General features: G+C 42.6%; 1 protein-coding gene across 8 annotated transcripts in view; it reads right to left on the reverse strand.

The window, feature by feature from the left end:
• Positions 1–5444: 5444 nt before the first annotated feature.
• LOC124233091 (S phase cyclin A-associated protein in the endoplasmic reticulum) overlaps positions 5445–14196 on the reverse strand; it is a 486817-nt gene continuing 478065 nt past the window's right edge. For 7 of the 8 annotated variants that reach the window (XM_046650197.1, XM_046650193.1, XM_046650194.1 and 4 more), the window contains 3 exons: positions 11150–11341; positions 8691–8742; positions 5445–6249 (listed from right to left, as the gene is read on the reverse strand). In XM_046650197.1, coding sequence (XP_046506153.1) covers positions 6146–6249; positions 8691–8742; positions 11150–11341 — 348 coding nt within the window. In that variant the 3' untranslated portion in view covers positions 5445–6145. Of the gene's footprint in view, positions 6250–8690; positions 8743–11149; positions 11342–14196 lie in introns of those variants that run through there. The other variant, XR_006886969.1, reaches the window with a different exon arrangement.

Below are 14196 nucleotides of genomic sequence, written 5' to 3' on the forward strand. Positions count from 1 at the left end.
GGCGGGCATTGGGCGCCCAGCGTGGGGCGGGGCTGGGCCCGCGCGCCCCGAGTGCAGCACCGCGGCCGTCCCGGAAGCCGGCGCGCTCCTGCGGGCGGCCCCGCCCCCTGCCCCGGCGCCGCGCGGCCGCAGCTCTCCGGACGCGTGCGGCCTCCGGGTTTGGGCGGGAAACCTGCGATGCTCGCGTGGCTGCCGCTCGGCGGACTCCAGCCCGTGGTCGGACTCGCGAGGGCGAGTCTCGTTCTCTCTTAGCCTTGCTTCAGCTTCTGGAGCCGCACCCCGCCTGGCGCCCTCGAAGGCCCGGTCTGGCTCCCTCGCTCCGTTTTCGCCGGTGCCCTCCGGGCGACGCTTGTCCCGCCGGCCTGGAGGCCCGAACCCGTAACCCAGGGGCCTCGCCCTCCTGCCACCCCGGTCCTGCCGCCGAGCAGCGAGGCCAGCCCGCGGGTGAGCGAACAGGGGGCCAACCCCGGCCGGATCCGGTGGCTGTGACGGCTTGTCCTCGGCGCTGTCCCCAGAGTGGATGCGCGACGTGATCAATCTCGCTGCATTTATTAATTTCCCCGTCTAGACAGAGGAGAAGGCCGGGCGGCGGCTCCTTATCTCCATTTGGCATCACCTGCAAGCGATACACTGAAGGAGCCACAACAAGCCCCCGCTAGGATCGCGGCTGCTGAGGAAAATAAGTCCACCCAGAACCAGTCTGGCGTGTCCTTGGTTTATTTTCTTTCCAGACCCGAAATGCAGGGGCGGGGGATGGCTTGGGTGGAAGGGGGCTGGGAATGGCCCCTGGATATGCCGTGCCCAGGTCACTTGGTGTGACATTTCAAACCCCTGCGACTTGTTTTCTTGAAAACTGGCTTTAGTGATCGCAGGAAATAACCGAGAGATACTGAATCTCCAGCAGGCCCCCGGGCAAGCACAAAAAACGGGAGGCTCAGGTTTTACCCTTCACAAATATTTAACCCTTTGGCAACCTGGGACAGTTCTTTTCCCAGACCAGCCCTCACTTGGTGGACTCACAAAGCTTCCAGCCTAACCGTCAATCCACTACTCTTGAATCTCTGGTGTTGGGTTTCCGTTTCCTTGTCCCGCGAGTTAAATGACAAACAAGTATATCCTTCTTTGTCCGGGATTTATTTTGAAAGAGGGCAATACCCTAACCGAGTAGGGGACAGTTGCCATCTTAGCTCTGGTAGAGTCTGGAAAGGAAAAATGTGGTCTGAGGGGCAGCTGTGGTCGCTGGATAGAGGAGTAGATGTCTTCTGTTAAAAAGCCATGGGATACTTGGATGGCCAGAGGCCGCTGTAGGTTTTTCACCAGAGCTGATGGCAGGATTCCTTACCCCAACCCCCATTAGAGATGGAAAGCTGGAAGACTGGCTGGCAATTATTGAAAGAAAATGGGAGGAGGTGGGAAAATTGAGCTACATTTATACTTTACTTCCTGAACGTCAAGGTGATGCTAGCACAAAAATTAAATAGAACATTCCATTTATTCAGGACTTACTTAGGAAATGGTGCTGCAAACTTAGAGATAAGGGAAGAGATATGTAGGGTTAATGAGGACCAGCTTTACCTCTGGAGTGCCCAGAAACGGTTTTAATAATCAGAGTTAGGTTTTTTGAGGCTTCATTCCCTTAACTTAGACCATTCCCTCCCAAACAGACATAGAGATATTTCCTTTTACCTTCTGGCTGGCTATGGGATAGGGGGCTAAGCTTCCCAGAAGTCTTACTTTCAAAAACTTTTGATTTGTCCAGAATATTGGATTTTGTCATTTTTTAGAAGGAAATAGGTTCTTGAATAAAGAATTTCCTTAATGGTTGTTGTTAGCTCTGCATTTTTACCTTTGACAGACTACAGTATTTTGATGCTACAAATGGAAACCTCTGCCCATCTAATTATAGTCATCTCTTCCCTTGTCATCCATAGATCAAAAATCTAATTCCCGTTTTTGATGTTTGTGTAAGTATGTCTGTTTTTGAATATTGGGAAATTACCCAGATGAAAGTGGTTACTGTGTATTAGATGTCTGCATCTATCTGTATTACTGTAGAAAACATCACAAGCTCTTCTCGTGTAGTTTGTTACTAGCCACCCAAAGAGCTGCATCGTTTACCTTGTGGGTTTCCAGGGAAAGGGTTTGACTTTGAACCTTATTACAATGGTCCCTGGTGAGGTGTCAGATCTACGGTTGGTTAGTTACATTAATAAATATCAATTTTTACTGGTTCCCAGGTCATCTTTAAACATCTTCTGTAATACAGTAGGGATTTCCTTGTAAATTAAATTACCTGTAACGGTTACAAGTGTTGTATTTTATGCTTACTGAATTTTTATAGTGAGATACCCAATTGTGTAGTAAAAGGCAGTTCAATAAAAAAGGCCATAGGTGGAAAATGGAAGTTAGTTATTTAACTAGATTCATTTTAGAATAAGATTTTCTCAGAAGATTTATCTAATAATTTGGATAGCTCTGTGTAATTGAGGCAGGAAAGGGATTCCCAGAGATGGAAAAGTTTATGGCTATTATACCACAAAGTTTAATACATATTGAAAGGCTGCATAATTCTGGGAAATTCAGTCCCTTTAGCAGTATTCGCAATGAGCTTTAGTATTTAATGGGTTGTGGAACAGAAATCAGACTTTCAGTTTTGAATATGTAATAATTTAAGGCTTAGTTTTGTCAGAGCTGCAAATACTGGGTTGAGATAAGGTATTGTCTAAGAGCGTTCCCTAGAAAATGTGAGATTCTGCCACTGCTGCCGAGGGGAGGGCATAAATTGCCACACATTTCATTAGCTGTGTTTTCCCATACAAGTGTTCACCAAAGAGAACAAGAGAATTAGCTGAATAATAGCATGATAGAGAGAGGAAACAGTGACTGAATAATAAACTATTTGCAGAGAAGTTCCCAATGGAGTTGTGATAAAAGCAGGAAATTCAGAGTTTATTAAGCTGATGTAGGGAAGATTAGAGGCTTTTAAATATGGGTCTGATTGATGTAAAGGTAAACTTTTTTCAAGATACGGGATTCAGTGCAATAACGAGGATTGTGTGACCAATTATAGACTATCACCTTGTTGATGGAGACTGCGTGGAAGATCCAGATAAATGGAGCTAGACTGACAGAAGTGTGTAAGGGGAGAGAAAAAGGGCACAAGGAAACACTCCACTGGGATCCAGATGTGGAGTAGGGTGGGAAGTAGCTCAATTTATAAAGAACGTTTGGGGCCCCACAGCAATCATGCTGGAGACGCAGGAGTGCTAGGTGAGTTCAGCCTTGGGATGAGGGCACCTCCTGGTCAGGAAGGTCAGCAGCAGGGAGTGAGCGGAGGAGTAGGAGTTAAGGAAGGCTGAGTTTCCCGACTGGAAAACAGAATATTTAAGGGAGTGGTTTGAGTACAGAAGGCAGGAGACCCTTGTGTTGGGGGCGTGGGAACAGCTAGAGAGAAGTGGAAGAACAGGGGTGGTGAGGAGTAATCCTTTCCCAGATTAATGAGACCCGAGAATTTAGAAAGCATGGCAAGGAGCTCTAAAGAAGTGACCCAGGTGGTTTGCCCAGATGCGCTCGGAAAGCAAGGAAAAAATAGTAGGGGAGGCGAGGTCCGGACCTAGGCTCAACAGAAGCCAGGTTCAGGGTTCGAGGTCATGGCGCCCCCGACTGCCTGGAGGGAGGGAGAGGATCCGGAACTCGGCAGGAAGCGGCTCCAACATCCTGTTGGGCGTCCGGGGTGACGAGCCCTGCAGAGCTCCCGGGAAAGCAAGCTGCCGCCAGGAGCAGGAAATTCGGTTGGGCAACGGCATTGGGCATTCAAATGTCGCTATTCCCGGACCTCGGGCAGCTTTTTCCTATTTGGCTCAAATTGTGGGCTCTAAAGCCCGGGAGAATTTGTTGCTTTGGCCCCGGCTGTGCCCAGGCGCATTGTCAGCTTTACAAGCTGGACCCAGCAGAGGCCTTTCGCCTCCTCCTGGCGTGGTCCACCTGTGGCCCCTGAGCCTCGAGAGATCCAGGATGCGGCCCCCGCCCCAGGAGAAAGCCAGTGCGTGGCACTCGTCCCCGCAAATTCGAGCAAGATGTGCCGGCGCTCACCTGCGCGCGGCGCTCTCCCCACCCCTGGAGACTTCAGAGGTCATAAAACCCAGGGGAGTTAGAGCCTAGATCACTCTGGCCCGGCGGAACGAACGTTGAAGGAGAGACTTGAGACCTACAGAAACCGCGCCGGTCGGGAGTCACCGAGGCGCCCCCAAACCCGGTCCTCGCAGGCTCCCCAGCCAGGTGGAGCCGGGGTTTGTCTTTTATCAACCCCTCTCCCCTCCCGGACGAGGGGGACAAGTGAGACCATTCAATTAAATGTTTAATTGCGAATTCTGGTATCGTTTCTGGGAGGTTAATCACAGCTAGCTCAATTATTTATGGTTTTTTGGCAAATTTCCGACCAGATAAGTATATTCTATTGTGGAGCTTCTTGCAGGAAATCCTATAAATATTTGATTATTCCTTTCAGCTACAGGGATTCTGCGTCCACACCACAAGACGCTTGGGGCAAACGGGATTTGGGAACTATCTCCTGGTTGGGGCGCCCTGGACGGCTGCTGGTTGCCGAAGGAGCAGGCACGAACACCTGCCTCCTCCCGCTACCTCGGGTCGCCGTGGAGCCGGGGCCGCCGTCCGGGAGGAGGGTGCGGGCGCCGGAGCCCGGCCCCTTGGCCTCCCGGGGCGAGGCGCACAGCCCCGCCGCGCGGCTCCAGGTGTTTCTGCGCGCGCCGCGGCGGGAGTCGTGGGTCCTGGGTCCTGCTCCCCGGCGCTCCCGGCCGAGTCGCCGCCCGAGCCCTGGGTGTGGGCTCCGCCGAGGCGGGAGGAGCTTCCCGAGAGCCGGTCCCACTGGCTTCGGAGCTGGCGGTCCCGGCCCTCCGGCCCCGGGAAGACTCTCGGGTCGGGGCCCCGGCTAGGCTGCGACCCCGCCGCCCTAGCATGCGGAAGACGCGGGGCCCCGCGGCTGCGGGAGGACGGAGCGCACAAGGATGCGTTAGCCTTTTTTTTTTTTTTAATTTATTTTCTCTCGATTTGCAAAGAAGTAACAACAGCACATACGTAACTTGGCAGCTTTGTGAGGCTCCAAAAGAAGTGTCCTGAACAATAGGTAGGTAAGTTTGTTTTTAAGAAACCTGCATTTTTCCAGCCTCCCTCCCATAGTCTTGAATCTGATACATATTCAGACCAATTGTTTCCAACCAGATCTTTTTTCTTGGTGATGTTTGATCCTTAGCCGACAGAATTATTACCGATGTCACTCAGTGAACGGCTTAGGACTGACCATTGGCTTACGGTGGAGAAACGGTGAGAACAAGACATGAAAACTCTCCGCGCAAGCATTTCTCACTTTCACTGTGAGCCGCGCACTGAAGTGGTTTAAAACTTTTATTCAGAGCCATTGGGACCTGTTTTACTTTTACTTCAGCGTTGCTTTATTTTACAGTTATTTGAGAAAATTTCAAGGTGATTCACTGTGGTTGATCTTCTTGGATCACTAATTTTTACTCTGGAAAATAATTTCAGTTCAGCAATGCTATAGGAGGCTCAGTATTGGCTGCTAGGGAAGTTTCGGCAGACCAAGGAATACAGTGCTCCAAATTCATTTCAAATAGCCGCTAAAATGTATTACATAACAGAATGTAAAAGTGTTACAAACATCTTTACTCCAAAAAGGGAAATTTATAGCAGGTTGACTTTAAGTCTTTAAGATACTTCTGGAGTTGGAGTTAACATTCTTTTCAAATTTGTATTGCCTTAACAACAAAAGTCACCATTGCAAACAGAATGTTATTTTATTACAAGAAGAACAAAAGAGACTTGCTAATTTTATGTCTAATTTCACCCATATTACAAATACAAAGTATATATTATCATAGGATGGAAGTTACCAAACTCCAAAATACGGTGCATAAATGAGATAAATTCAACTTGCAGAATTAGAAAGAACATTAAAGTATCTACAGTCATTATAAATAGTGCAAAGTATATACCATATCTACAGTGCCAGGGAGAGTATAAACATGTGAAAATGAGTTTAAGAAACAGAACGTTTGTTTGAACAATTTAAAATATTAATGAGAGTACCCAAATACAAAATCAACCAAAACATTTATTTTTTCTCTTTCTTTAAGAAAAACTGTCGGGCTTCTTCCCAGGCCTGCCGAGGAAATCTGTTAGCCAGCTCAAGATAGTCTTGGGAACCAAGGCATTTTCCTGAGAGAAGAAAAGAAAAGAGTTGAATTAAAATGAGTTCACTTCTTCAAAGTTTAAGAAATTAAAATTATTTTGAGGGGCCAGCCCAGTGGCAAAGCAGTTAAGTGCACGTGGTTCCGCTTCAGCGGCCCAGGGTTTGCAGGTTTGGATCCTGGGTGCGGATATGGCACCGCTTGACAGGCCATGCTGTGGCAGGCATCCCATATATAAAGTAGAGGAAGATGGCCACGGATGTTAGCTCAGGGCCAGTCTTCCTCAGCAGAAAGAGGAGGATTGGCAGCAGTTAGCGCTGGGCTAATCTTCCTCAAAAAAAAAAAAATTATTTTGATATCTGAGTACAAAGTGGAGACATACACTTCAAATAAATTATGATACAAGTTTATGTAAGATCAATCTATATCTATAGTATAAAATATATAATATATATTTTAATCATAATCTATTCTGTTCTAACATATTCAGACATTAACCCCTACATAAAAGATTACAAAAAAAGAATTGGTTTTGGACTCCAGAGTAAGAAAATAGAGAAAAAATAAGCATGTTGAACAAAATAAAATGATAGTCATATATTCCATCCTTGAAAGGGTAAGTCTGTACATAAATTTCACAGTTGTTTTCTAAAATAGTCTGTTTAATTTAAAGCATGATTTTAGTTTAAATATAACTTTAAAATGCTCAAATCTGGCATTCAGAGGGAACAATTAGCTTTATTGGCTATCGATGTAGGCAAAACAAACACAGAGCTGGGCAGTCATTGAGCAAGGAGTATTTGAAAACCAGAATTCTTCCTCGGCACTAAGAACATGGTGCTACCAGAAGCTGCTTTAACACTTAGAATTTAGAGGTTCACCTGGGCAATGAACTCAAAACATCTTGAAACATTTTATGGGCACTTAATCTAAGCAAAAGGGGAACAGATGTCTAAGGTGCAAACTGGCAACTTAATGAGGCATTATCATTTTTTTAAATCAAGTAAGCATATTATGAGCTGTCACCAATATAGTGATGACTCTTTCTGAGGAAAGCAGAGACCAATTCTCCATTTGCTGTTTTGTGGATTAAGCCTATGTTAATTGGGGAAAGCATGAAACTCAGAGAAGATGGTCCCTGGGAAAAGAAAGAAGGTCAAAACTCCCACGGGCCTCAGCCCACTGAGCACACAGGCAGCCCAAGGACTCCGCCTGCCAGATATGAAGCAAATGGTGACTCATCCTTAAGGTCAGGAGAAAGAGAAGGAAAAAAGAATGTCTGTACTTCTTACTGGCAAAAAATTGCTGTATAATTAAAACTAAATACATTAGAAGGTTTTCTAGGTATTTTCACATATTAAAAATTAAAAAAATTGTTTTGTAAGAAATAACACATTATGCTGATCAATAGCTTTTAAAAAAAGAGGCTGTGACTGAGGGCAGAACTGAACTTGCACACTAATTCTGACTTAGACAAATGGTGCTGACTATGATGTTGACTTGAATTTCTAAAAAGGAACATAGCTTTCTGTTTACTTCGCTGAGTCAATAAAACATGACAATTTTTCATGATATTGTTACAATTTTAGTTATATTCTCTTCTAGGTATTTTTCAACACCTGCTCACTATAGATAACTTTTTTTTGGTGTGTGTGTGACAGAGTCCAAAGTGAGCCCCCAGCAAGTAAGGGCAACTTGGTGGGTGCCCCAGAGGGTTCTGCTGTCTCTGGCCACTTTAAAGACTATCAAACTAATGGAAGAATTAGGGAAAATCTGGATTAGGGTCTCATTAATCAGAGATACCGCCATGCAGCCAGACAAAGAGCAACTTGTACTTCTCAATTACAGTCTGGGTAGCAGAATATTTAAAAAAATAAAAATTCACTTTACAATTCTATATCTCCAGCTCTGATCACAGGAAACACCTCAGTAGGAATGCTACAGGAAAAAAAGCTTATTAATTTTTTGGCACTTGAATTCTGCTAATCTGATGGCTGTCTTCTCCATATAAAACAATTTTACATTTTTAATTGAAAAAATTCGTGTACTTGAATTAAGGGGGAAAATATGGGCTACTATTATTGGTAATTTTATTCTGAATATGCACAGGGTAAAACCTATGTGATTTTAGCGTTTATATGAGTAATGTAGGTCAATATTAATGATCTGATTGTCTCCTGCATCACAAAGTGGCTCTTCAGTAATTATTCACCATTTATTACATCTTGCATGAGGTGAGTATAAATTACACAAAGATGTTTTGTGCTTTTCTTTTACTTCCATAGATTTGTCTGTATATTCTGATTACAAAATCAATTTCTTTACTCACTGAATTATCCTTGATATCTGAATCTCAAATATTTTAGGTGATAGAATAAGTTGATTTCTCTAACGGTTCCATAGGGAGGAGTGAGAAACATGTCCATTCAGCTAACAAATGCAAGATATTTCATATCAACAGAGACGTACCTTTGGACTGATCAGACTGGTTATCTGCCTGACCTGGAGTCTGTGCAAAATCCTGTATGAGATGAAAAACGTGTTTTTATTCCAATGCCATGAAAAGAGAATTTTGCTGAGGGTGGCTTAAAAAATGGTTCTGAATTCCGAGACAACTATTTTGGCATGAATACTTTGGAGCCTAAATATAAAAGCCGAAGAAACTGATGTTATGTAGTTCAGGTTCTCATAAATTAAAAATAAATAGTGATGACTGTTGAATCTTGTATCACCAAGGGCCAGGTTGCAGCCTACTGTGGAAACTACAACTTTATTTTGCATCTAACAAACTAAATGCTTTAGCCAAATTTATTGTCTTAGAATATTGACAGATTTTTAACATTTTTTAAAAGCATAACTATAAAAGCCCTTATATATTCTGCAGCTAAATCTTAAAGTCTGGTAATTTTACTTTTAGATGGAAAGTGAAAAATGTCTTATATAATATGTAAATTTGCAGAAATCTATAACAAACTATCAGCTCCTATTTTTAATATCATTTTCTGGTGACTATTAAGAATCTAACACATGGAGACCTTGAAGAACCATTTTATAGACTAAAATCCAATGTATATTCATCCCCTCGAGCATAATTATTTATAGAAAAAACCCACTTCATTTAACTCCACTAACACTGTCTCAAACAAGCAAGAAAATTGCAATAAATTTCTGTAGCATTTACAAAATTTGTTAAAATGTATGTTAAATGTATTACATTTCATTAAACTACATTTAAATATGTATTAAATGTAATAGAAAAAGAGTAGATTTAGAAGTACTTTGAGATCAATACCAGATGAAAACAAGTAATATATATGATCTTCACTTTAGATTCTGATATCATTTGTATTTTATAAATTGTTTTCCAAGCAGTTGAAAATGTAAGGGACTAAGCTGGTACAGATGCAACACTGTCTGTGCTCAGCTATCACTGTCTTGGTTGAGGCCTCTCTGCACGCCGCCCCAATGGCAGTCCCTAGCCCCCTTTCCTGCTTTACTTTTCTCCACAGCACTTAACACCATCTGACATGCTATTTGTTTTACTTATTTATTTGTTTTTGGTTTGACCCACTTTAATGAAAGATCTATAAAGGCAGGAATTTTTATCTGTCTTATTGATTTCTGTATCCAACTAGAGCAGTGCCTAACATACTGCAGGCACTCAAAAATTATCTGTTGAATGAAAGAATGAATAATCTGAATTTAAAAAGATCACAATCTTAAAATTCTTTATAATGTATTTTCTATTTAATTTAATCCTAAGGCTCTAAGAATATATGAAGAATCTTGAATGTTGATATGATGGTTATATAAGACTTTATTAAGATTTTAATTTAACGATAAGACATTTTTTGAAAATCCATACCCTACCTATAGATCTGAATAACCTTGAAAATTTTTCCAGAAAATGGAACCCAGGCTCAAATAGAACAATTAAGCTGAAAATAAAACTTTCTAAATATAATTGATATAGTTGTGTTTATTCTAAGTTGATCGCTTAATAGAGGATAGTTTAAAAAATGTAAAGCACTAACTGCTGTCTGAGGGGAAGAAGGTTCGGGGCCTCTTTAGCCATCTCAACCAGCGGGGCACTACCACACCCTTTCAGCAGTGATATAGGTGTATTAGCCAGAGTAAAGAACAATACTAATATAGAGATCTGCTTTCTGTTTCATTATTATAAACAGAAAACATTGTCTATTAATCACATATGCATCATGGAGCAAAAACACATTGGTTTTATGATGGAAGATTTTCAGCAAATAATGATCTACAATGATAGGGAAAAAATATCAGAGGATTAACTATTAGCAAATGTTAAAGAATAGCCAACTTGATTTTTCTCCTGTCAGTTGACTGAGTTAACTTAGATACAAAAACATTGCTTTGCTTTGCTACAGCACTAATTCTGATTCTAGTCTTACAGAATTTAACTGGATCAGAAAAATGTAAGGCCGTACTTAAAAGTTTTAGATTTTTTAAAAAAGCAATATGATAGGTTTTTATTACACACAAAGATGTATGTGTGTGTGTGTGTATATATATATTTAAAAATTTAAAAATAAACTGAAGTTTTACTTGTTCTTGAGCGATCACTGTCTATTCCCTATAACTATTCTAAAAGCAAGGTGAATGGAGCAGACTTAAAGAAGTCGGCAATCTTTTAAAAATATTTCCTTAGTGCATGTTTACCATTTCATTAACTGGAAAAATATCCTTTGCTTGAAATCCTCCAAGTAGAAATTATACAACACACAACCCCAGTTTTGCTCTCCTGATATTTTAGAAATTAATTTTCAAGCACAGAAACATGTGAAGTTTTTAAAATGTACTGTGGATGGCAAGAATAAACAGCTGGTTCACTTTTACTTTTCAATCACATTAGCTTATACATAAAGCCAGAGAATTAGGCATAACACAGAAGGTACCTGAATGAACGTGGCCAGTAAAACACAGCTCATCTCTTGCTCCAGAATGATTTTGTTCTGATGATTGTTGTAACAAGCAGCGATAAGTGAAGGGAACAGCACTTTGATCAGCCGTGGGTCACTGAAATATTGGAAGGGCAACTGGCAGAGCTTCTGCAGCACCGTCGGGTGGCGGCCAGACTGTACAATTACCTGAAACAGAGGAGGAATCCCAGGTCAACTGCCAAACAGCCCTCGCCTTCACCACCTCCCGACCCCTCACACCCCCAGGACAGTGTCAGTAAGAACCATGGAGAAGACGCTGAAGAAGTGTAAGGAGGAAAAAAAAGGCTCCTAACTCCTCACCAGAGCTTAATTTAAGTGATATTTGAAAGGAGCAGAAAATAAATTAATCTCATTTCCTAACCTAAGGAAAATATTCCAAAAGTTATGCAGCCATTTAACAATTATTATAATCCATGATAAAGGGTACAGCTGCTATGGAGAGAGGATGCCTATGAAATGGATTCACACACACTGCTTTAACAAAGTGCACCTCCCCACCCCAACTCCCCACCATACACGCAGAGTAGCCATATTCCTTAAAATCTGCAAAGAGATCACTGACAAGAAAGATACCCACTCCTCTAGCCCTGCCCACAGCCATCTTCCTCTAGCCTAGCTCATGATATATACTGAATGTAGACAGATCTATTCTGTATGCAGACAAGCCCTGGAAAGAAAAGGGGATTGTAAGGGGAATGGGAACGGTTTCAGCAAGCAGTCTCCAAAAGATCCTTCCCCCAATCCATACTCCTTATCTGTGTTTCCATCAGTGCCATTGAGCTAAAAGGAGAACTGTTTAGATAAATGAGACTGTTGTCTTCAAGCAGTCTAGGTTTACAACTGTGTACATTTTAAGAAATGGGGCAATGCAATTAATGGGCTTGCAGGGAAGCCCTCCTAATTTACTCCCTAGGCCTACATGATAAACTAAGAAATGTCAAAATCAGATCTGTTTCAAGTAACCCTGACTAGACACTTCTAATATGAAAGAGCTGGGTGACCCAAAGCTCAATTCTTGGTATAGGAGGAAGCTCATGGAAGGTTAGGAACACTGTAAAATCTAAGGTCAGGACTGTAAATTGTACTTGGAAAAACACAATTTTACAGGTACACACCCAGACGGGACTGCATTCAAATTAAAACCAGAAGGACAGAATGAAACAGCAGAGGCAAGAGAAACATAAATTACAGGGATTTACAAGTTTTCAAAGCACTTTTAACAATACTTTAAGAACACACTCTCAGATGATAATGCAGTTTGGTTTAAGAACAAAATCAACAAAGTAATAGTTCACATATTTTAGTTCAATAGCTAAAATGACATCAAAAACCTTTAGAGAATGTTGATAGGGACTTGTTAATACCTTCAAATCCAGCAGGAATTTTAAAGACTCTCAGTGTGACAATTCAGCACATGGCTATGTGCTGCCATTTCTGACACTGGCTGAGAAAAATATGCCCTATCATGTACTTTATTGATAAAACATTTACTTAAATCTTTATTTTAGTTATTATCTATAAATTTTGTAGCACAGCCAAATGATCACCACTTTAGAATTTATAACGATATCATTATTAGAAGTCTCCTTCCCCGCTTTGGACAAAAATTAAGAACAAGTTTTTTCTTTGCAACTTCATTGTTAAAATACTATTATTGGAAGATTCACTAATTGAAAAGATATTAAACTGGCCAGTATGTTAACTCAAAGACAGCAACACCTGGTTCCTGGAAAATGAGCACAGAACATGAGAGCTTAACCGGAACTTACTCTACCCAGTCTCCTGACCCTTTCTGGGGTAAAGCAGAGTCCCTTAGGGGCCTGTCAGTTTGCTCCAGGAACAGAGCTGGCTGTCAGTTGCCTTTTGATAAAGTGAGTTTACAGAGGTCAGCAGCAGTGTAGTGAGATGACCCGCCAGAGGCCACTACTTTTAAGTACCTGGGCTGCAGAAGACACAAATGGAGGTAGGAAGTTTGGTTACCTTGGAGCAAGGAGTTCCACCCATAGGACCACCTATGGCAGAACTTAACCAGGTTACAGGTAAGGGGTCCACCAGGGTTGGTGAGAGCCATACCCCCTGGCTTGGCTGTAAGCTAGAGAAGGACATCTAGTTGGCACTGTCCTTCAAACCACATTTCAAACATTGTTGGGGAAACAGGATTAGGAGGTCCAGGAAGGGCCATCCTGTAGCACTGAGGCATGGTGGGTGAGACCACTCCTGGGTAACTCAGGTGGGCTTGTGGCACAGAGGGGTGGCAGCTTGATGTCATGAGCATAGCTGAATGGTCAGCTGAGCTAGGCTAAAGCACTTTCTGTAGGGGCAGGGAGGCAAGGCTGGGATGCACACAGCCTGACCTTGATTCTCAGGGCCTGAGGCACTGGGAGAGAGTTGCTTGAGAGGCTTTTGACAGATAGGGGGTGAAGGTAGGGCTCAGTTTTGTTTCGTCTAGTTATTCACTCCCAGGCCCTAAAGTGGTCAAACGTCACTTGACCGCTCAAGCTTTCCAAAGTCAGTAGAAAGTCAATAGAGAGTCATCATAGGACATGAACGTGTTGCTGAATGAAAGGAATACACACAATTAAGGGAAATCTCATATTTACAATATGTTTTCCCTCTATCTGTCTTCCTGATGGAGCTGTAACTAAATCAATAACTGATGTTTATCCAGACAAAGGGATGCCTTTTTTTTTTTAGGAAGATTAGCCCTGAGCTAACATCTGCTGCCAATCCTCCTCCTTTTGCTGAGGAAGACTGGCCTTGAGCTAACATTTGTGGCCATCTTCCTCTACTTTATGTGGGACGCCAGGCCTAAGGTGGGCACCACCCTGAGCTTGGCTAGGCCAGCTGACCCTCCTTTCAGGGCACAAAGGCCAATATAAACATAAAGGGGCTTCTATAGAGCCCCTTTCCAGAGCACTGCACCAAGGGGAGGGAGAGGCCTGGCTCTAGATTTCTTTGGTGGTCAAAATCATCAGAGATAGCAGGTAGGCAGCTGGTATGCC

Source organism: Equus quagga, unplaced genomic scaffold (genome assembly GCF_021613505.1).
Source record: "Equus quagga isolate Etosha38 unplaced genomic scaffold, UCLA_HA_Equagga_1.0 153_RagTag, whole genome shotgun sequence".
Classification (NCBI taxonomy): domain Eukaryota; kingdom Metazoa; phylum Chordata; class Mammalia; order Perissodactyla; family Equidae; genus Equus; species Equus quagga.